The sequence below is a fragment of the Cupressus sempervirens genome, chromosome 11, assembly GCF_028749045.1.
Source record: "Cupressus sempervirens isolate cs-2001-9-10 chromosome 11, ASM2874904v1, whole genome shotgun sequence".
In the NCBI taxonomy this organism is placed as follows: Eukaryota; Viridiplantae; Streptophyta; class Pinopsida; order Cupressales; family Cupressaceae; genus Cupressus; species Cupressus sempervirens.
In genome coordinates this window covers 650,008,959-650,033,083 of record NC_143128.1, presented here as the reverse complement: position 1 = coordinate 650,033,083, position 24,125 = coordinate 650,008,959, and the positions used below count along the sequence as shown (strand labels likewise).

Sequence of the window (24,125 nt, the reverse complement as noted above, 5' to 3'; positions counted from 1 at the left end):
TGGAAACCCCCACTTCAAAATTGACAAATGCTCCCCATATGAAAATATGTGGAAATGGTTCGACTAATGCTGGGTGATGGAGGTTATGTGTTGATTTGCAGCCATTGCAAAGAGGAATCTAGTAGCTCCAATAGTAGAGCGAAAGCACACTTGTGCTTTATTCCTCAAAAAGGCGTTAAAGTTTGTACAAGGAAGTCGAGAGTAAATAGAGTGTTGCCTAAAACCCTCCTTCCAAACCACATTGTGAACAAATAGATTTTAAGAACAAAAGCAAGTAGATGAAGTTGCTAGGAGGGCAAATTCTTTTCATCCATTGCACAGTGATAGGTCTTCAATAATAGGAAAAATATTATCTATGTCTTCAACTTCCACTCCGAATGAACCATCGACTGAGGGCCATCCATTATTGCGTCCACCTCAACAATAGATTTTAAGAAAGAAAGTAATGGGAGTCTCAAAATGAAGCTAGACAAATTGCCAATCAAGCCATAGTGAGATGCATCTATGCAAATGGATTGTCATTTAATGTTGTTCGCTCACCATATTGGCAGTACATGGTGAGAGTAGCTAATAAGGCTCCAAAGGGGTTTGAGGGCCCTAGTTATGAGAAGATATGCACCATTTAATTAGATGATGAGGTGGCTTGTGTAGAGGCTGCCATGATGCCCATCAAGGGTTCATGGACCAAAACAGGTGTGACGATAGTATCAGATGGATGGAAAGATGCGAGGAACTGTCATTTGGTGAATGTTATTGCATTGTCTACAAGAGGTGCAATATTTTTGAGAGTTGTGGGTTGTGAAGGATAGGTAAAGGACAATCCTTTCATTGCTAAAATTCTCATCCAAGCCATTGAGCTAGTTGGTCCTTAGAATGTTGTTCAAGTAGTAACTCATAATGCCAAGAATTGTAGGGCCACCGGCTTATTGGTTGAGGAGTGGTACAAACACATTGTTTTGGACACCTTGTGTTGTGCACTCAAGTAGATAACTTGGTCTATGTGCATTCAAACTTGAGGCTCACAACTCACAAAGAGAATACCTAAAAAGAAGAGGAGGCAAAACATTGAGACATTGAACCAGAATTAATGGAGCTGGAAGTCCACTTTGAAGCACTTGCAAATGGTGATGGTTATCATGACATACATAGTGATCTTGAAGCTGATACTGAGGCTACGACTGAGACTACTGATGCTAGTGGCACTAATTGTGCTTCTAATTTGCAATTGCTCAATGATAATAAATTCTTTGATGATATTTGATCATATGACTAATTAGTAATGTTGACATTACTATTTTTGAACTAAAACATTGATATGGTGGTATATTTTGACATTTTGTCATGCCATTGGAACTAAATCGTTAATATATATGGTGGTGTATTTTGCTAAATTGCTTTAATATTAGCATAGTGGTGTATGAACTTATTTGCCGCAACATATTTTTACATATATGTAAATTTTAATTTTTTTCTTCTATGGACAAACCCAAATGCACCAGAACCCAACCCAAAAAAGTTGAGCTAATATTGAACCCACATACAAACCAGAATCCAAACGGGCAATTATAATGTAATTATTATATTAATGTTTTTGTTAAAGCATGTAGCTTTGGTTTGACATTACTGTGATCAGCATATATATATACGATAGTATAATGCACATATTGTTAGACATATATGCATACATGCTGTATGTAACCATGCATAGTAGAAAACTGATGATATATATTTTTTGAGATCATTTAAGGCATGATCGAAACATATTCTGATTCCTTTGGTATTTAGATCTCTTTCGATCTACACTATATTGAGCTGCAGATCTTAATGATTGGTATTACATAGTTTTACTTGTGTTAAGTTTGTTACAAATCGTGAATGATTAGTTACTTCCAAATAGGTGTAAGGATGAATGTCCATGTCTCCATTTAGAGACATGATCATTCATCCTCACACCCCTTCACTCAATATATATACCTGATCTACCTGAGTAAACAAGGCATCAAAATCAATTAATGCAAGCATATCAAAGGATTGAAGGACATTTCAAGTTCAATAATACTATTTCATCTCTGTTATTTCTGCACTAACTACTATAGATTCTGGAGCGAATCAGTCCTTTATCAATAGTGTTCATACTTGCAATAAAATTGTGCGTCAGTTTGCCATTGAGTTTGAAATCTGGTAAGAAACTTTACATGGTATCAGAGCCTTGTTAAGGAGAGATCTCATTAAGTTTAAGAGATCAGATTTCACATTAAATTGCAGTCTATCTTTTCTTTGCAAGATGACAGACATGTTAAGATTCGAACACCACTTTGCAAGTGCTGATATCTTCGAATCACGGAAACTTCGTATAATGATGTTATTAAAAGAAAACAAATTGGATTTTTTTGTAAGAGAAGATAAGGAAGAACCTAAAGATGATCTAGAGAAAACATTATGGATCAAGAATAATGAGAAGGCCATGAAGATAATCGTGGATGCTGTTCGAGATCACATAGTGCCTATTGTGGCGAAACATGCAACAACATATCACATGTTTCAAACTCTTGAAAATGCATTCCTAATAAATAACATTGGCAGAAAACTTGCTCTTAAAAGACAAATGAATAAGATTAGCATGAATAAAGGAGAAATTGTAAATGCTTTCTTTATGAGAATCACAGATTTGAGAGATCAATTATCTGCAGTCAATTATGAGATTGACAACCAAGAATTCTCCCTAATAGCATTAGGACTTCCAAATTCTTGGGAGTCTTTTGTACAAGGTATAATTGCTAGATCTAAAACCCCAAAACAAGATCGATTAAGATCTGAGTGACTTCAAGAAGAATTGAGATTAATGATTAAAGGAAAACATAAAACCTTATATGAAGGCGTTTAAGTTCTTAACAAAAACTCTCATAAGAAGGGAAAGAAGAACAACAGAAGGAAAAGAAATATTCATGGAAAAGGTTAGTCTAAATAGAAGAAAGACTTGTCCAAAATTCAATTTCTCAGATGTGATCTATATGAAAATTATGCGATAAATTGTCCTAATCGATCTAAACCTCAAGCGGCATTTGCCAAATCTGATAAATCAAATAAAAGGACATGAATAATATGCCCTCTATTCAACATTGTCCAGTCAAAATTCAACCAAATCTAACACATGGATAGTTGACAGCAGATCTGCAAGACACATCGTGGATATCAGGATAACTTAGAAAGCATACAAATAGAAACAGATAAAGAAGTTACAATTGGTGATGATTCTGCATATTCCATAAAAGGAATTGGGACCTGCATCGTCTTTGGAAATTCTATTCAGCTTTCTGGAGTCCTTTATGTACTAGGTATTAAAAGGAAATTAATATCATTATCTGGAATTGAAGATGATGGTTATAGAATTGAATTCATGGAAGGTAAGGTACTAGCTTGGCCTAAGAATTCAACCATAAAGAAGACTCTAACAATAGGAGTACGACAAGGACTATTATATGAGCTATGCATTAAGACAAACTTTGCAGTTGTGCATGAGACTTTAGATTCAAATGAAATATGGCATAGAAGATTAGGTCATATCAAGTTTTGTGTCCTAACATCCATGGAGAAGTTAGTAACCAGAATGCCCAAATTAAGCCATTTTCACAATGAATCTTGCAAGGGTTGTGCCTTAGCGAAAAACACTAAAAGGTCATTCCCTCTAGCTTGAGGAAAACTAAAGATGTGTTGGAACTAGTGCACTCTGATCTATGTGGACCCATGTCTTCACCATCTATAGCAGGGTTCCTGTACTATGTGATATTTGTTGATGATTTTTCAAAGAAGACATGGATATACTTCCTTAAGTGCAGAGAATTTGAAGAGATTCTTTCTAAGTTTAAAGAATTCAAAACAATCACTGAAAACTCCTCAGGAAAGAAAATTAAAGTTTTGATAATAGATAATGGGAAAGAGTACACTTCTGAAATATTTGAAGAATTCTGCAAACTTGCTAGGATTAAGAGGGAGTTCATAGTCCCCTACAATCCTCCACAAAATGGAGTTGTTGAAAGGAAAAAAAAACTATTGATGAAGCTGCTAGAGTTATGATTTTTGATCAAAACTTGAGCATGTCATTTTGGGCTGAAGCATCTAATACAACAGTCTATACTCATAGTAAATGTCGTCACTCATATTTGGACAATAAGATCCTTGAAGAAGCATTTTCAGGAAAGAAACCTCACATAAGTCACTTAAGGATATTTGGATGTCCTGTGTATGTTCATGTACCTAAGGAGAAAAGGACAAAGTTAGAACCTACTAGAAGAAAAGGAATTCTTGTTGGTTTAAGTAAAACAGTAAAAGGATACAGAGTTTACATACTTGGATAGAAACAAATAGAACTCAACAGAGATGTCATTTTTGAAGAAGATATTGCTTTCAGAAGAGTCAAAACTTCTGATGAATTAGATACAATTGACTTATCCGAAAAAGAGGCTCTTGCTTTTGAGATTCAGAGGGATTACCTTGAAGAGACTTAAAGATCCTTCTTGAGACTCAAGAAGAGAGTCTTGATTATTCTAAAAGGCCACTTTGGGCCAGGAAAATTATACAGGTTGGAGATGGATTTGCAGCACCTTCAGGGACTTTCTGAGAAAGCAAAAGACCTAGAAAATTGACATATAATACTTTCATGTGTGAGAGTCCAAACCTTGAACCTTCAAGTGCTTCAGAAGCACTTAAACATCAAGCTTGGAAAGATGCAATGGTGGAAGAGTATTAGTCGATACTAAAAAATGATGTTTGGGATATAGTTTCTAGACCTAAGGGAAAATCTATTGTTTCTTCAAAATGACTCTTCAAAGTTAAGTATGCTGCAAACGGTAGCATTGAAAAACATAAAGCTCGTTTTGTGGTTAGAGGGCTTTTCTCAAAAAGAAAGAATTGACTTTGAAGAAACTTTTGCACCAGTTGCCAGGTATACCTTAGTTAGAGCTGTAGTAGCCATTGCAGACACCAAAGGTTGGAAAATCCGTCAAATGGATGTAAAAACTGCTTTTCTAAATTGAAAAATTGAGGAAGAAGTATACTTGGAACAACCGGAAGGATTTGTGACTCATTATGCTGCTTCTTATGTATGTAAATTGAAGAAGGCTCTATATGGATTCATACAAGCTCCCCGAGCTTGGTATGAAAGGATTGACAAATAACTTCGAAGTCTTCGATTCACCAAGAATGTGGCTGATCCAAATCTTTACTTTAAGGTGACCAAAGGTAATATGCTAATTCTAATTCTTTATGTTGATGACCTTCTGATTACAAGGGAAGAACATCTCATTAATCAGTGTAAGAAAGACTTGGCTTCTGAATTTGAAATGAAGGATTTAGGAATTCTTCATTACTTCCTTGGTTTGGAAGTGAATCATAAGTCTGGGAATATCTTTCTGCATCAAAAGAAGTACACGATTGATATTTTGAAAAGATTTGGAATGTGGGACTGTTGAACTATGTCTACACCTATGGAAACCATCTTACACAAGCTAAAGGAAGCAAGTGCTGAATCTAGACTAGTTGATCCCACTTTATACAGACAGATAATTGAGTCCCTGATTGTATCTTGTAAATACTCGACTTGATATCTGCTATGTTTTGAATGCATTAAGTCAGTTCATGTGTGAACCTCGTGAGATTCATCTTGTTGCTTTGAAGCATATATTAAGGTATCTCCAAGGGACTATTGGGTATGAACTTAAATATGAGAATACTAGCGTGGAGTTACATGGATCTACTGATTCTGATTGAGCCGTAAGTGTAAAAGACCAGAAGAGCACATTGGGATGTTGTTTGAGCTTAGGATCAACCATGATCTATTGGATTTGCAGAAAGCAAGCTTTAGTTGCTTAGAGTTCTACTGAGGTAGAGTATATTGCAGCAGCAGTGGGTGCTAGAGAAGTAGTGTAGCTTTGAAAGTTGCTTTCTAACTTGTTTTGTGAGCCTATGAAACCTACCACCCTATGAAACCTACCACCATTCACTGTGATAACCAAAGTTGTATCAAGTTATTTGTGAATCCAGTATTTCATGATAGATCCAAGCATATAGAAATTCCTTACCACCACGTAAGAGACATGGTGGAAATAATAGCTATTCAGTTGGAATATATTAATATAGGTGATCAAACAATTGACATTCTCACCAAGGCTCTTCCTAAAGTGAAGTTTGATCATTTTAGAAAGAAACTTGGTTTGGTTGAAATGTAAGTTTATGAGATTGAGTCTCAACTTTGTAAATTTGTATTATTTTAATAAATATGTTTAAAGTGTAAACTCTTTTGTCATATGTGTGACTCTATGACTCATGGGCCTACCCTATATACATTATAAAAAGGTGACAATCTTTTATAATGAAATGTTGATTCTAATAATATAAGGTGACGACTTTATAATTATTAGATTACTATCATGATGAGTCTCATGTGACTTGATATTCATGGAAAAAATCATCATAGTTAAAAGAGCATGTTGATGGCTATCACGTGACTTGATGTTTATTGAAGATCAATATGTTCAAACTCATGGTGGATATTATGTGACATAATATCTATGGATATACCATTATCTTTTATGGTAGATATCATGAGACTTGATTTTCTTAAATATATCTAGAGGATATTACTTTTCAAATAAGAACTTATATATATGCACTTTGTCTTCTGTAATGTCCCCCACTTAGCCAGTCTGGATGTATGTTGTCGTTAGCCCACTCTTGTATGGTCCCAAGGGCTAACCAGGACTTCAAAAGGGATCCTGAGGTTATTTGGCCTAGTCAAATTTAATTATAGGCCAAACGGAGTTCGTTTGTTGGGTTTTCGAAAAGACTTACTATTTTTAGTAAGCCAATAGGGGGATGCAGTGCCTTCAATTTTCAGTGACAAGACGAGATGCATTTTGTTGGGCTATTTTATGTGGGATTTCGAGTTTATTTGGTATATTATTTTAATGTTTGAAGTTACAACAGTAAAGTGACTATTTAAATTAAATATTATAATGTTTCATAAAGTCACTTTATAAAAAAATCAAGATTCCCCCTTTTGAGTACATACATGGGCTTTGTAAAAGGAAAAAAGAAGTAATATTAAAACTCATGTATTATCCCACATTGGCAAGACGGAAGCGTGGAACAAGTGAGGAAGGGATTAAAAGAAAGAGGATAGCTCTCATTTATTCATGCTTGGAAATATCAAAGAAATTGGGTAATATTCTGGAGATTATATCTCAATAGTTTGAAGGATGAAATCCCTTCAAGCTGGAAATCTTGACGCCATTGAAAGATATGGTCTTGAGATTCAACATGGTAATAGCAAGTTCCTGTCGCGCGGTATTGTAGCAGCGAGTTACTGTAATAGTCGGAATCACTGTAGCAGTTGGAATCATTGTAGTAGTCTGAATCACTGTAGCAGTCCAAATCATTGTAGCGCGGTACTGTAGCAGCAAGTTACTGTAGCAGCCCGAATCACTGTAGCGCAGTACTGTAGCAGCGAGTTACTGTAGCAGCGAGTTACTGTAGCAGTCTGAAATCACCGTAGCGCGGTACTGTAGCAGCAAGTTACTGTCGCAGTTCGGATCACTGTAGCTGCAAGTTACTATTGCAATTTCAAAACTATTAACACTGCTGTAACCGCAATGGGTATGGACCATCATTGAACTTTATAGTTGATATAATGCGTTGAGTTTAATGAGAAGATGTGATTGTTATGGTAGTTGCAATTTCTTGATAATCTGAAACAAGAAATAAATGAATGGTCATTGTTATTAGTTGCATATGGTTCTATGTTGCCTCCTATTTGCATCTTATATGAAACACAAACAATCTTGAGAAACCATTGATCAACATCAAGCTGAAAACTATAAGAAATTTAGTTGCAAGACAATTTTTTGACAAAATTACAGGAAAAAATAGACACTAAAAATAACAGAACAAGGCAGGTTGTTACATCTTTGCTAGCTAAGAGGGAGTGTTAAAGCATGTAGCTTCAGTCTGACATTATTGTGATCAGCATATATATATATACACAACAGCATGATGCACATACTATTATATATATATGCATACACACTTGCTGTATGTAACCAATGCACAATAGAAACCGATGATATATATTTTCTAAGATCATCTAACGCGTGATCGAAACATATTCTGATTCCTTTGGTATTTAGATCTCTTTCAATCTACACTTTATATTGGGCTGCAGATCTTAATGATTGTTATTACATTGTTTTACTTGTGTTAAGTTCGTAACAAATCGTGAATGATTAGTTATTTCTGAATAGGTGTAAGGATGAATGTGAATGGAGACATGACCATTCATCCCCACACCCCTTCACTCAATATATATACCTGATCTGCCCGAGTAAACAAGGCATCAAAATCAATTAATGCAAGCATGTCTAAGGATTGAAGGACATTCTGAGTTCAAGAATATTATTTCATCTCTATTATTTCTGCACTAACTTCTACAGATTCTGGAGTGAATCAGTCATTTGTCAATAGTGTTCATACCTGCAATAAAATTGTGCATCAGTCTGCCATCGAATTTGAAATCTGGTAAGAAACTTTACAGTTTTCATTGAGATAATATAATTATATTAAAATATTATTGTGATATAATTATTATAATATAATATAATTAAAATATAATAATATATTATATTATATAATACTGTAATTATTTGATTAATTAATAGACAAGAGTGGTGACCCTTGGTAAAAGGGCACCACCAATAAATATAAAGAAAGATCAAATCTTCCTCTTAAGAATATAATAATACAAATATTGAGAAAATCAACACTTACCAAACAGTGGGTTGACCATTATTGTGCGATAATCTGCAGGATTATTAACATCCCCGCTCTTGAGGAGTGGGATGATAATGCTAGTTGTCCAATTTACTGGAAAAACATTCTAAATTGGATGGTTAAATATTTTTTTAATGAGTGAGGTGAGAGCTTCCACCCCCCACTTCAAGAATTCAGCCTGAAGGTCATCTATGTCTTGAGCTTTTCTACAAGCCAGTCTTTTAATTCCCATTTTTATGTCCATAGTTGAAAAGAGTTTAGTCTTAGGCTTGTCCTTAGTTGCAGTGAAGTAGCCTTGTTAGGTGTTGTGTATTCCTCAATGGCCTTGTGAACTAGGTGAGCTGATCACATAATCATATACAATCAAAGAGTTTCAAAAGAAAATAAAAGCTTATTCTCATCTTTTATAGTTTTGTCCAACCATAGCTCACAGGCTGCGAAGCATTGTTTACAAAAAGTGGACAATCTAATATGGAAAATATTAAAGTAGGTGGCCCCCTTTTTAATATGCAAATATAAGATATCAGGTCCAAAGTTGTTCAATATCTGACATTTTTTATGGTTATACAGTACTTTATGGAATGCTTCTCTTGGTCATCAGCACACCATGGAAGCTTGTGATGTTTTTTCAATGACAACATTGATTACGAATGTTTAGCCTTGGCTGCTGGTCTCTTTACTGGTGTGGCTTTTGTTGCCACGCTTGACTTAATATTCAATCTCTATACATGAAAATTTTATAATGCAAAACTTGAATCTAATTTGGAGGTTATGCCCTTAATATTGTTTTAGTTACTGTGATTTTCATCTGCTTTGTTCCTATCACAATGAATTGTGTTTTAGTGAAAAATGAGACAGATTCAAGGGATAGCCATCATATTCCTTGAAATGAATTGTACAGATTTTAGGTTCTTTGCAGTGAATTCGTTGCTTGCTATAGAAGTGTGTCAGTTTCTAAAATGGCTTTCACACCTTGACAGTTGACCCTCCAGAAAAAAAACTAGGAAAGTTAATTGCGGAGGTGCTGAGAAGGTTACCAGTGGTCCATTTGAATGGGAACATCAGGTTCGTGGTTCTGGATTTATTGCTGGCACATGTTCCCCAGCCTTTGGTATCCTGTACTCCCCTCAAAGACTTTCTCAGGGAAGGTACTGCCATAAATAATAATCATCTCATACTCATGGATGATGTTCTTGCAAGGTATAGCTTTTTATAATCCTACAGTTGTTTTTATTATATACAAATTCATTAGTACAGAAGGAAATATTGAGTATTAGTGGTTAAATGATAGAAGAATATAATGTCCTTACATTAAAATAACAAATAATAAAATAATATAGGTTATAAAATCTATCTTATTTCATTCTTTCAAGTAAATAGTCAGGTTGTATGATTTCCATGTCCTTGTGTGTGTACGTTGCACTGTGTGCATGTTAGGGAAGGCACTGCCATAAATAATAATCATCTCATACTCATGGATGATGTTCTTGCAAGGAATAGCTTTTTATAATCCTACAGTTGTTTTTATTATATACAAATTCATTAGTACAGAAGGAAATATTGAGTATTAGTGGTTAAATGATAGAAGAATACAATGTCCTTACATTAAAATAACAAATAATAAAATATTATAGGTTATAAAATCTATCTTATTTCATTCTTTCAAGTAAATAGTCAGGTCGTATGATTTCCATGTCCTTGTGTGTGTACGTTGCACTGTGTGCATGTTGTTGAATATTGGATCTTGTGAGTTAGTTCTATTCCCCAAGTACAAATATCGAAAGGTTCCAATCTATAGGTATAATGCTCAGTATAAGGCTGTAAAGAAACTGCTGCTTTTTATAAAATTAAGATTAAAGAGTTGCCTGAAATCCTTTACAATCTATAGTGTTGACATTTTTTAATGATATATTCCTATGGAAGAGAATGTTTCAAATGACTCCATTTTTAATAGAAGGTGAATTTCATATTAGACTAAACATGATTTATACAAAATAATGACAAACTGAAGGAAGGTAACAATTTTTTTGCACAGTTATGCTAAGAAATGATAAACATTTGATGATTGGCTTTTGTTAACTATTCAGAGAATGTCAAATAATAAAAACTGCAATACCAAGTTGGATTGCAGCTTTTCACTCATCCATATCTCCAATGGTAAGTATCTATATTGTGCTATCTATAATTTTTAATGGTCCATCATTTTACCTTAAAATTCTTGGAAAGTAGCTTATTATGTGCATGGCATGTTTTCTTCACTGCAGACAGAGTTTTCTGAAGTTCAGGGAAATCTTGAAATTCGAACAAAACAAATTATCCAGGTGTTTTTTAAATGTCGTTTTTATGGGATTGCTTTATTTCCTTTATGAGATGGCAATTTAGATAGTGATTTTTCTTGCCCTTAATTTACCCTTTTGATGGAAAAGTTTTTGGCCATTGTTTTTTTTTGGAATATCTGATTCTAGTTGTGATTATTCTTTTGTTGCACTTGTCTTGAGAAATGCCTTCTTGTTAGTGGTTTGAAACTCAGCAGCAGGGGTAATGTGAAAAAGAAACCTGCTTGCCTTTTTGTTGGTCCAGGGTCTAATGCTGGCAAATAGACTGCAAAATATGTTAAGGTCAACAATTGATCTTCATGTATTATATGAGGTAATGTTATGCTTTGCTTCTGTAGTTATGACTGCTTCCATTTTCATTTATATGTGCTTTGAAATCTCCTTCCTTTCTGCAGTCAACTGAAGGACATGAAACTTGTAGGATGTAGCAAGAACACTTCAATTCACTATAGATTTAATTGTTATATATGTTGATTGTAGTGTATACGTCTGATTTGTTTTGAAGTGTTAAAGCAATAATACAACCAATGAAAAAAGATAACTTTCTGATAATGAAATCAGATTTAACTTTTTCAATGCACAATCATCTACTCATTGAATTAATCTGGCTTTTCATATACCCATTATCATACTCAATTGGTGCAACTAGCAATATTAATCAGTTTCAGACCTGCAATGATCAGACTGAAGAAGTCATGACTGTCAGCTCCTTACCATCATTCTTAGCCATGGTATGATGCATCAACTTGTAATGTGTTTAAGGTGTCTCAATTGGCAAAACTAGCTTTCCCTTGAAACAATAGAACAAGATAAAGTCACTGCCACCAACAAACAAGTCTCTCAACACAACTGAAGTCTACTCTAAGCTTTTGCTATAGGGCCTAGGCACTGCTCCAGCAGGGGCAACTCGACTAAGATAATCATATCTCATCTCCTGTTTCATCAATCTGATCCAAACTGCAAACATAGATTTCTTAGTTCTTGGTGTCCACTTTTGATGAAGATTCTGCAACTTCTCTTCCAAAAGTCCTAGCACAATTCCAAAAGCCACCTTCAACCTATATGGCCCTGCCCTAGTATGATTTTACCAAGAAACATCCAAATCAAATCAAACCCTGCAATTTAGTTACTGATCCTGGTTGCCCAGCTGAGAGAAATGCATTGAGGCAGAAGATTGATATCCAGAGAACTATGAGGAAAAATGTGGGTAAGTATTTGGTGGGAAGTGTACAGCAAGGTTTGGAATTTCAGCCCAAAACTCACAAATACAACCAGAGATAATGTCACCTTTTTGGGATTGCCCTAGATTTTGCCCTAGAATGACATGTTCAATAGAAAAAAGAAATTTGCCCAAAAATGTTTAAGCAAGATAGATCATGGTTGAGGAATAAATTTATAATATTTTATTAAGTATAAAAATAATTAAAAGCTTGCAACGAAGCAAATTAAGAAGGGTAGGCCATTCCCACCTATGAATTGGCAAAACCTCCCAAAAATCCAGCAGAATGGTGTAGCTAGAGGGGTGAATGCCATCCCTCTAGGCTACAGGAAGCCTCAAGGAAGAATCTTATAGGCATTCAATAATTCATTCCAAAGGAATTGTTGACAAGGTAAAATGCAAGAATGGAAATATTCTCAGTATGGCGCCAAGAACAACCAGATTATGAAATGGAAGAAAACTGGGAGTAATTAGAAGGGAAAGGCCTGGGTCAAGAAATCTAGCATGCAGTTGGATAATCCATTCATTCCCCCCAAAAGAAGGCTAATGATGACCAATACAGTCCTACAATAACCATGGACTGGTTTCCAAATGGACGGGCAAGTAGGCACCCAAGGAAAGGATTATCATATGGTTTACAGATTCATCTGAAGGTCGGGTAAGTGTTAATGCCTTAGCTAACAATTTTTTTCTTTTAGATTGTATTAACCAAAATACCAAAAAGAGAATTGTTTTAGGAGAGCCATTGTTTTATGAAGAGTTATGTTGGTACATGATTGGTTGGGAACCAAATTTCTATCCAATTCTTCACAAACTTAAAAGATTCCTTGCATTGGATTAGATTTGGAAAATCTGCCATTAGAGTATTGGAGTGACATCTTGGGAAAAATTGGAGGAACCCTAGCCACTTTAAACGAGTATGAGGAAGAAACCTTTCTCAAGAGATCAGAAATACGAAAGATCCTAGTTGACTTAGATACAGATCATACATGTGTAGATAATCTGGAGATTCTAACAGCAAAAGAGAGTTGGTTTGAGTAGATTGAAGTGGACACTAGGGGTGGTTGATGCATCTCGAGAAAAAGGTATATTGCAAGCAATTCAAAAGCAGTAGGGAAGGCAGTTGACATCGCTTGGGGAAATCAGACATAATAGTTTTTGACAAACACTTGGTGAATATAGAGGGCAAGTTGGGCTAGTTGGGACTCTAGCAGCATCTTGGATTTGTCCCTATAGCTTTGAAATTCCAGAGGAAGGAGAGATCATGGGAGGGGATCCATGCTTTGTGCCGAAAGTATTAAAGTATTAGGATGGATTGGACATTGCTAATAATATCACAAGCAAACTTGGAAACATAACAACCCTATCCAAAATCATGTGGCAAATAGAAGCGCTATGTAAGAAAACTAATGAGCAACTTTCTCTAGTGGCCCTCAGTGATGGCCTGCATGGTGAATAAGAGCAAGAGAAGAATAAAGTTAAGATGAGCCTCAGGATCTCTGAGTAAACAGCCCAAGCACACAAAGTAGTGTACTAGGAGATGAGCCAACAACTGATTTGAATGATATTCCAGGGAAGAAATCCTCAAGGAGAACTTTTCAAAGGTGAATAGTGAGGTTGTAAACAAATTAATAGGTATTGCAAGATCCACCATCCCCGATGATGAGGAATCTTAGAAAGAAAAAAGACAACTGATCCAAAAGATCTTTGATCTGGATACCATGGAAAGATAGAACATTTAAACACCAAAGGAAGAATTGGACAAACGACAAGTGTCGATGGGCAAAATTTGAATTCATTAGTTCCCATCAAATAAGACAAATGTATATTGTGGTAAGGATCTCACTAAGAAAGGGTTAGGCAGGAAATCCCATGTTGGACTAAGATCCGTAGATGGGAAAGTGACATGACAGACCAAGATAACATCTCTAGTGGACATAGAGAAGGGAAGCATCCTTCCGCTTGAGCCATGATACTCCCATTATTGAATGTTAGGGGCCTGAATACATCTAACAAAATAATTCTAACCAGCAGAGATAGTTGATGCAGTTGTTACTACTGATACTTTCGGCTCTCTTGAGGAGAGGATTATTTTTGGGGATTTGTATGTGAGATCTCATGGTGTTGCTATAGTGCAGGAGGCAGTTGCTTCCTCAGGTGGGACAGAGGCACCTATACAGTCACCTAGCTATGATGTTGGTGATGTGGGTGTTTTGGCAGAGTCAATAGATGTGGGTTTATGCTCTAGTATTAGTAATTCGTAGCCTGGCATTGAGTCATCTGTGTAGAGTTAGGAGTCCGCAGTTGAGGCTTTGTTAGGAGATGTCGATGTAGATAGTATGGACACGTCTGATGATCCATTTGATGATGCTATGGGATGTACGAGGTATGACACCTCTTGTCAGATATTGGGTGATGACTTCAAGGAGGTTTTGGATGAGTCCCAGGATCGATCCTTACAGGATCTTACTATTGAAGTGGAAGCTGAGACATGTGAGGAGATTGATATAGCAAGGGCTTCCACTTCTTCGGATGAGGAGTTGGTTGGGGTACATGGCGGTTGTATGTCGGATGCAGAATTGTGCAAGGAAGATAGCACCCGTATCCACTGATCTTGTGGTGGAGAGTTATGATAGTGAGTGAGATAGAGAGCTTGCATAGGAGTCGGGGATTACAGAGGCATCATGTAACTTATCAGCTAAAGGTGAGTGATAGTAACATTTCTTTAGCTCCTGAGGATTATGATGCTGTTCGTCAGATGTTGGCTACATATGGTTGGGGTGCTCCTATGTTTGATGAGCATGGTGATAGTACTCTTTCTCTAGTAGAGTTTCATGTGCTTCGAGAGGCTGTTAGGATCTTGAAGCATAGTTACTCTTAGTTAGTTGCTGACAGGGATTACCTTTTGGAATGGGGTAGCACCTACTATGAGATGTTGTTAGGGAAAGAGGAGGAGGTGGCTGAGCTCACCTGGGAGCTTGAGGTGATTGTGGACTCTCTTTAGTACACTCAATTGGCTCTTCAAGAGTCATAGTCACAGTTGGATAAGGTTAACATGGAGTTAGAACGGGTACAATTGACACTAGCCCCAGACCCTATTCAATTACATATTGTGGTTGGTGGTGAGTTTGCTTCTACGGTTGAGGATGAGGGAAGTGATGATGTAGTGAACGGATTCATCCAGGATATGAGTGTAGTATGTACAGAGGAGGTGAGAGCATCAGTGGAGACAAGCTCTCATGGTGATTTGCTTCCTTCTACTAAAAGTCAATCTATTTCTTCTTTCCATATGGTTAGTAGCATTAGACAGTTGGCATTGTCACATTTTCAGAGGGATCAACTACGGATTGCAGGGGAGCAAATTGATGCTTCCATATATAATTTTTACTGTATTGAGTCATTCATGGTGTATTTGTTTGAGAGCTTGGATTTGTGGGAGGTTTCATACAGTATATCTGAGGGTACTCTCATTCGGGGCTCTCTTGCTATACGACGATTGGTGAGGAAGATTGTAGAGACCTTGGCTACAGTGCTTCTCAATAGGAAAATTGTGGTTGGGTTTACTGAGAGGGTTGCCTGGGATCTTGCCTGACCAATAGTTTGGAGTTAGAGACAGGAGCCATCTTTTCATTTCTAGTTTGATGATGATGAGCCCTTGACAGAGATTGAGAGTTTTTATCGACATTATACTATGAGGAGTGCTCATAACTTTTCTTTCAATCCATAGGTAGAGGGCTTGGTTTTAAGCATTATAGATGGTAATAGAAGGCTTGGAATTCATTATACCCGCAGAGGGCGTACATCGCCGCCAAGGGATAGAGATTCAGAGATATAGGGTATTGGGAAATAGTTGGATGTGCTAGTAAATGAGATGAATCAAAATCACAAATGGATGACCCAACTAATTTCAAATTCGAGATTTGTGCAAAACATGATATCGCTTTTTCAAAGATAGAAATATGATGATACAGTTGCTACTTCAGATTTGCAGGAGATTTGTTATGAAACACTACATGAGTTGGGCACAATTGAGGTGGAATGTGATGAGAATACATGTCAAGTCAGATGATGCAGTTGTTAGCATGAGTTCCCCGAATCATGTATTTGATGGCGATGCAGCAATAGTGGGAGTAGGAGCATGCGAGGATACTGTTATATTAGCAGCCACTTCTGTGTCAGTTGAATCGTCCAAAGAGGAGTTTAGTAGTATGCGTACAGTTGTAGATGTGTGCTATGATGATAGTACACTTGTTATTGCTGATGAGGTGAGTGAGTAACAGAGTCATGTTATACTATTGATCAACAGAGTGTTAATGTTCACTTAATGGACAATACTATGTTTGACATGGATGCAACATTGTCTTATGACAATCTGATGTTTGAGGTTGATGTTGATCACTCACCTGAGTGGATTTGGGCTCAATTTTCACCATCTGTAAAGATTCAGTTTTGTGTTGCGGTAGTTGGTAATGTTCTTGTGTCCACAGATTTTGACGTGGCTACACCTATTGTTGATACAGTTGGCATGGGTGCATATGGTTCTCCTATAGCTACGTCTCTTCAAGGGATTGTTGATCAGGATTCCAATCTAGCATATATTATAGGGGTGGGGACTAGGATGAAAATATTTCTTGTGGGGTTTTCTTCTGGTGATATTTTAACTCTACATCATTAGCACAGGTTTTGAGTTCTATACTGCAGGTTATGTTGTTGGTTCTGAGGATGTTAGTGGTATGTAGTTGGTTCAATGTTGACAGGGGTGTCACACACTACTTCATTTGGGATCCATGTGGAGGTTGGAGTTCATTGTGTTGCTGAATTGCTTGAGGATAAGCAATTTCAGGGAGGGCAGATTGTAATGTTACCCATCTTTTAGACCCTCATTGGAGTTCTTAGCTTTTCATTTTCCAAAGGCTAAGTGGAGTAATAAGGAGTCATAAATTAAGTTAATAAATAAATAAATCTAAAGGTGAATTTATATTTAATTAATTTAATTTTCTAGAAGCACAACTAATTATTGTATTGGAAAGGGGGAAACTTCTAGAGAGTGCATTTTCTAGAAGCACAACTAATTATTGTATTGGAAAGGGGGAAGCTTCTAGAGAGTGCAGTTAAATAATACTTTATTTTCTTCTAGAAGGGTGAAGGAAAAAGAATAAATAGAGGCGAGAGCTTCTTTGTTAGGCATCCGATTATTGTCAATTGCATTTGATATAAACTTGGGAGAAGAAACCAAGGGTTTCTGATTTCAGTTAGCCATTGGAGAGCGTCAATTCTTTAGTGTTACAACCATTTGAGGTGGTGAAATATCCACTGAATTTGACATTCAGGAGAGCTTCAAAGCTTCATTTTGGAGTTCTATTTGTGCTTAAATTGGAGAATACATTTATTGCTGGCTGCTATAGTGCCGTGAATAGTAACATGAACAATGCCATGAACAGTGCCGTGAATAGTAACATGAACAATGCCATGAACAGTGCTGTGAATAGTACCTGCACTACAATACTTGGCTTGATTATGATTGCAATTTCATCTCCTTCATTGGGCAATTTGTATATCAGGTTCTACAATCAATTTGCATCATTTAAATTGGACATTTGGCATTGTAAAGGTGGCTGTCATAAGTAGCTGTAGTTGCACATTTTATATCAGATTTATAATGTCATTTCTACTCACTCTTTTGGCAAGGCCTCTCTGATAAAAAAATAAGAGGATTTAGTCAAGTGGATTCCCTACTAACATTGGGTATGGTAAACACACTATAACATTGTCAAATAGAAGCTAAAGCCTAACATACGTAAACAAGGATCATAAACAATAAATCCATCACATACATCAAACAAATTGGTGATTTTTTACCAACTTGATGATTTTTGGGGCCAATTTTTGAAAAAATCGCCGAGTTAGGCAATTTTTGACAAATTTTAAGAAAAAATCGAGATGAGTCACGGAGTCTGAAAAAATTGCCTAGGCTTGCTCAAATTGCCAAATTGCATGAATCACCGCGATTTTTGGTTCTCTGGTGTATACACAATGTGAGCAAATTGTATGCCCCTACGTAAAAGCAATTGCAAGCGCCTCAACTAGAGAATGGCTTTAACAAAAGGGTAAATTCATTCACTACAGACGTTTTCACTACAAAATGCGTCTAGGAGAGAACACTTCAAAGAAAATAAACATATGACAAAAGAGAGTGCACAAGAGGAATCTACTAACATTGGGGTTAGTATGACCATATTGATTTCTTTACTAGTACGGTAAACATCTCTGACCTACGAACGACAATTTGCTCCAGTCAAATTGTACGACTATCACATTTTTAGGACGGAACATTACAAAACCAATATTATACACATGCTAGGTAGTATGGACTTTTTCATTATCAAATTGGAGTTTTAATTTGAGAAATTAAATATATATTTTTTTTCTGGCATATTATAATAACCAATAATAGTTTTGTTTCAGTAAATATATTGGAGTATGATCTACCTTGCATATATATGGAGCAATAGTTGAGTTTCATGTGGCACCCTTTGGTTGGAACCCTCTTACCTAAGGCAAAAGTGATGAGACTTTGAAACATTTTCCATATTAAAGCCATCCCTTGCTACCCCCCTCCCCCAGATTGAGTAGATGGGCAGGTAAATGCTGGTAGACATCATGGTAGATAGATTGGTAGGTCGATAGAGAAATATATGACAGAAGTGAAGAAGTAACATTGTAAATAAAGCTGCAATAAATTAAGTGCATGTGACATCAGATGTAAATAAAAAGCTGAAAAAATAATCAATGTTGGAGCATCATCTGACTTGGTTATTTGTGGGAAAGATCAGTAAATGTATTTTCTTAGTTTAATCCCACTGAAAAAGTGATGATTTCAGGCATCTCTATATCTCTAATACAATAATTATATGTCTGTATTACTATGCACTAAGAATAATACTCATAATATGTAGCTCATATTTGCAGGTACCAATTAAAAAAGAAAAACTTAGGTCTCTTGGTCACATAGCAGTGTTAATAAAGGTAAGAAATTGCGGGATGGTGCTTATTTTCGATAGTATATTAGTTGTTTTCTGTGCTCTTGTTTTTGGTGCAGCTGGCTGTTTAAACTTGCACAGAAGTTTTCATGTGACTGATAGTGATTTGTGATTCTTATGATTTAAGGCAGTGGAGAATGTTTTTTATAGGAAGTACTTTGAGATCTCTCAAAGTTTATCTCATATGATCAATCTTGTCCAATCTCATATAGAGAATCTGCTTCAACCAGTCAAGGTATTTATTCACAACGAGATAGAATGCAACATACCTAATACTATACTTACCATGTCATTCACTATAATAATGAAATGATTTGTTTTGCAGACTCAGTTGGAGCTCGATCTCTCAAGAAAAGCGAAGACAAGCAATATGACATTTTTAAGCTCATTAACAAGAAGTATGGAGCCATACTTTCCTTCAAAAGCTCTTTTCTGCTAATATGCATGACTGGATAAACAATGTTGTAAACAAGTGTAAATTCTCCTTTTTTCCCTTTTACTAAGCATTAAGTTTCATGACATGAATTTCTGATTTTGTACAGTGTTTTCTGTTATTAGGAAACAAAAAGTTAGATATGTCATTTTTTTTGTTAAATATAAATTCTTATAAATGATTATCTTTGCCACTGTAACAGATTGATAATAAAACATATGAGATATGTTTTGTTATTTGTTTGTAGCTTTGGTCAGATAAGTCTAGTCGACAAAATCAAATCATTACATGATCTATTACATTTGATGAATATCCATTTTGTGATATTTTTATGTGTATTATTAATAATTAATGTTTATTGGACTGACACACATACACAGATATATATGTGTGTCGTGTTCTTATTTATCAAATGAGTATTTAATTATATAATATTATCATTAAAATTGAGGTCAACCAAATCATATTAAACCCTAATTTTCGATCTGAATAATGATCGACTGTTTAAGAAGGCAATTGTATAATATTACATTGCTATTTTATGAAGACAGCTATATATATGTTCAAAGTTCAAACATATATATATATATATATATATATATATATATATATGATCGAAAATGTTGCTGTTTGAGCATATATTTATGTTCAAATGTTCCACTTGTAGATTACGACACACATTATGATTGCACTTAGATGTTTAAAAATGTGTTTTAACGGCATACTAGCCGATTGATAATTACTGTTAACGACTGCTATGAAACAACAACAGATATGAAGGGGCATGTCTCAATGCAGAGACACGCCCTTATGTGAATAAGATTCATGTACAGATGTGTCTCTACATTAAGACATGCCTCTACATGTTGATATGTATATTGATCTAAGAGTGTTCTTGAAAACACATACAATACAAATTCAGTGCTATTACAAGTTACACTATCAACATGTAGAGTAGCAACAAGTTTAATTGATTGAACATGTGTAACATGTGGAAAACTCAAGTAAATTTGATAGAGCACCTATGAATTTAATTACACAAAAAGATGCAATTTTTAGTGCCTTGGCATCAATATAACTTCCAAGATACAAGGAGCTCATAGACCTTATGGTTTGTCATTTCTACCTTTAAAAACTCAACAAGTTCATGTTTTTATGCTCCCAATGGTAATAATAGAAGCTTATCTATTATTGTAAATACTCCTCATGCAATGAGTTGAGTGGGGATATTCCCAAATGATTTACAATATGTTCGTCAATACATCTATAATCATAATGACATGATGTTAATTTAGAACTTAGACCTTCCTTTGTAGTGTCCTCTTTTTGTCAGGTTCCTGGATCTTGAAAATTTAACCCCAAGTGGTAGGCACATTGGACATCTGCATAGGGTAGCTTACCTAGTCATATGGTTTTATTTGCACCCCCTATTCATGTTTCGTTATTCATTGTCTTATGATTTGAAAGCATGTAGGATTCAAATAAAGGCTTTCCCTAACAAAATAATCCACACTAAAGAATCTCTCAGAGAAACCTTCAAGGCATGAGGAGCCTATCCTTTCCAATCAAGCCCATGAGCACAGAATAAACACCTACTCATTTGGCCTCTTTGTTCCACCTAAGGTTTTGGCATTCTTGTTACAAAACTTGTTGTTTTCTCCTCATTATGTATTTCCACTTTCCAATCAATCCTAAGAGCATGGAATGAACACTAAATTATTTTGTCTCTTATAACTAAGACTCCTTCGAATCCATTCCATTTATTTATAATTGTAGAGGTTGGTCTACACCTTGATCCCAACAGCCTCATGTGGCGAGCCGCCACCCATACCCCATGATATGGTGTAGTTAGAATAGAACCTCACATCACTGTGTCCCTTATTGTATTTTAACCATCACCTTGTCATGATCTATTGTTGCAATTTCATGAATAGACTAAAATCTACATATTTTGCATTATTGCTAATATCAAATATATAAGATGCTATGTATAAAATATATAATTTGTTTTATGTACATTCCCTAGATTAGTATGTGAGAAATTATGCCTTAAAACAGATTTGGTAGGTGTATATAAACAAATGCGCGCGCGCGCGCACACACACAAATATATATCATTAGTATATTAATTTCTTCTAATAACAATCTATTTATCTTTTATATATCTTTAATAATTTTCTTCTCATAGGATTTATCCGACTTAAGCTGCAAAACATCAACACTCCCTCTTAGCTAGGGAGGATAAACACATGACTAGAGGTTACGTCAATGTAATATAAAAAATCACAAGTTTTGAGAATATCTTTGATCAGATGATAACCACCATTTATATATCATCTTATGATATCAAGAGAAATGACCTCCTAAATGTCACATGACATTCACCAAGTACTTTGAGTAATGGCCTCTTGAACATCAAGATGCATGATATCCACCACGTTCTCTGAGTAATGACATCCTAAATATCAAGTCACTTCATATTCACCAATTACTTCGAGTAATGGCCTCCAGAACATCAAATTGCATAACATTCATCAAATACTCAAAATGTTCATAAGGTGTGTGCGCACGTATCCTCAAGAATACTTATTATATGAACATTCATGGTTTGTTTAAGGAACTTTATCCAACATGCAAGATATAATCTGTCATGATTTGCTTAGACATTATAACATATCTATCATAATATAATATTGTCACCTTTCAATAAGTTTAACAAATACAAGCGATAACATTTGGAAATCCTCACTTCCTCATGATGTACATAGGGCACAAGTAACATTCATGATTAATAATTAGTTTCATTAGTACAATAAACAAATTTTCTGAGACTCATTCTTAGTAATTATAATCATACAATGTTTACCTCGAAAGTGTTCCACCTTCATTTTGCAAGAGGCTTGGTGCAGATGGTAAATAATCATGAACTCCGTCTTAATCTAGAATTCTACAAAATTTTGAGATATATGAAGTTCTTTAGAATACAAGTTTCCCTAGATCCAAGTTTGAATTTCTGACTTACAGTGAAGGAAACTTGATGCTTGAGTCTGTCAGGACATCTTGTTGTAGTGTGCCCATTGTTGTTGCATCTATAACATTGTATTTTAGAATAATCTTTCTGTTTATTCAACAACTTTTTACCATTTGAATCCTCGCCCTTTTTTCATTTTCAAATTGATGGTGAGAATCTAAATGTCTTCATTTGTGGATTCCACACCGATTCCTCTAGATATTAAATTACACTCTTCTTGAATGCAATCAGCTTTTAGTTGATCAAATATTGGGAGTTTAGAATGAACACTTATTCCTTCTCTAAAGTTTTCCTGTGAGATAGGGAGTCCATTTAAGGTTATCATAGTTACTCCTTACTACCATAGATGTGACCTATTGTTGAGAGTTGGTTTGTTAATTCTGTTATCCTCATAAAGTATGAGGCAATGGTCTCTCCTTAATTCATTTTAATGTTAGAGAGTTGATTTTTGACAATAAGAATCCTGCTGGTGTTATTGATCTCAAACATATCATGTGCAGAGTCTAACTTTGTGATAATAGGTAGTAGATGATCTTTTACTTCGTCTACTAATAATTTCATTGCTCTGGTATTCTCCTTTTCCCATTGATTTTTCTCATTATTCTCATTACACTTAGGAGGATTTTCGACGATTGTTTTTAACTCATGTTTTCTTACTATTAGCATCATGCACAATTTCAGAGCTTCAGAACTTGAAGCACCTTCAAGTCTGATTCCATTCACCCTTTTGTAGATATTAGATTTCCAATAGAAAATATTAATTTAAAATCTGATCTTTGATTGTTTCTCAAACCTGCTTTGATACCGTGTTAAAACTGGAGATCAGATTTACATTTATTGTCTATATGAAATTGATATACTTTTGTCAGTATTAATTAATGCTCTTGATTAAGAGTTTAATTGCAGACTTTAATTTCAATCTATTTCACAATGATAAAGTATGCTAATAAACTGAAGATATTAATCTAAATACTCTAGCGACAATATAATATTGTTATTTGTGTTGAACCTATTCTATATACTCTGTACAGTAAGCTGCATACACAACAAAGAAGACTGGTACGCAATCTGCAATAATGGTTGTAGAAGACTGTAAAACACATGTACTTCACACAGCGATAGAATGAATATGTTAATATGCTGCAGATAGAATACACGTTGGAAGATTGTTTCTTATGTGTTTGCTTGTAATGTCCCCCATCATCTAGACCCTCAATGGAGTTCTTAGCTTTTCGTTCTCCGAAGG

General features: G+C 35.3%; 1 protein-coding gene across 4 annotated transcripts in view; it reads left to right on the top strand.

Moving 5' to 3' along the window:
- LOC149531442 (uncharacterized) overlaps positions 1-24,125 on the top strand; it is a 323,857-nt gene that overhangs the window by 39,339 nt on the left and 260,393 nt on the right. For all 4 annotated transcript variants that reach the window (XM_089808939.1, XM_089808937.1, XM_089808938.1 and 1 more), the window contains exons 7-13: positions 9,801-10,020; positions 10,908-10,977; positions 11,085-11,141; positions 11,401-11,469; positions 19,345-19,401; positions 19,543-19,650; positions 19,741-19,813. In XM_089808939.1, coding sequence (XP_089665065.1) covers positions 9,801-10,020; positions 10,908-10,977; positions 11,085-11,141; positions 11,401-11,469; positions 19,345-19,401; positions 19,543-19,650; positions 19,741-19,813 — 654 coding nt within the window. The remainder of the gene's footprint in view (positions 1-9,800; positions 10,021-10,907; positions 10,978-11,084; positions 11,142-11,400; positions 11,470-19,344; positions 19,402-19,542; positions 19,651-19,740; positions 19,814-24,125) is intronic.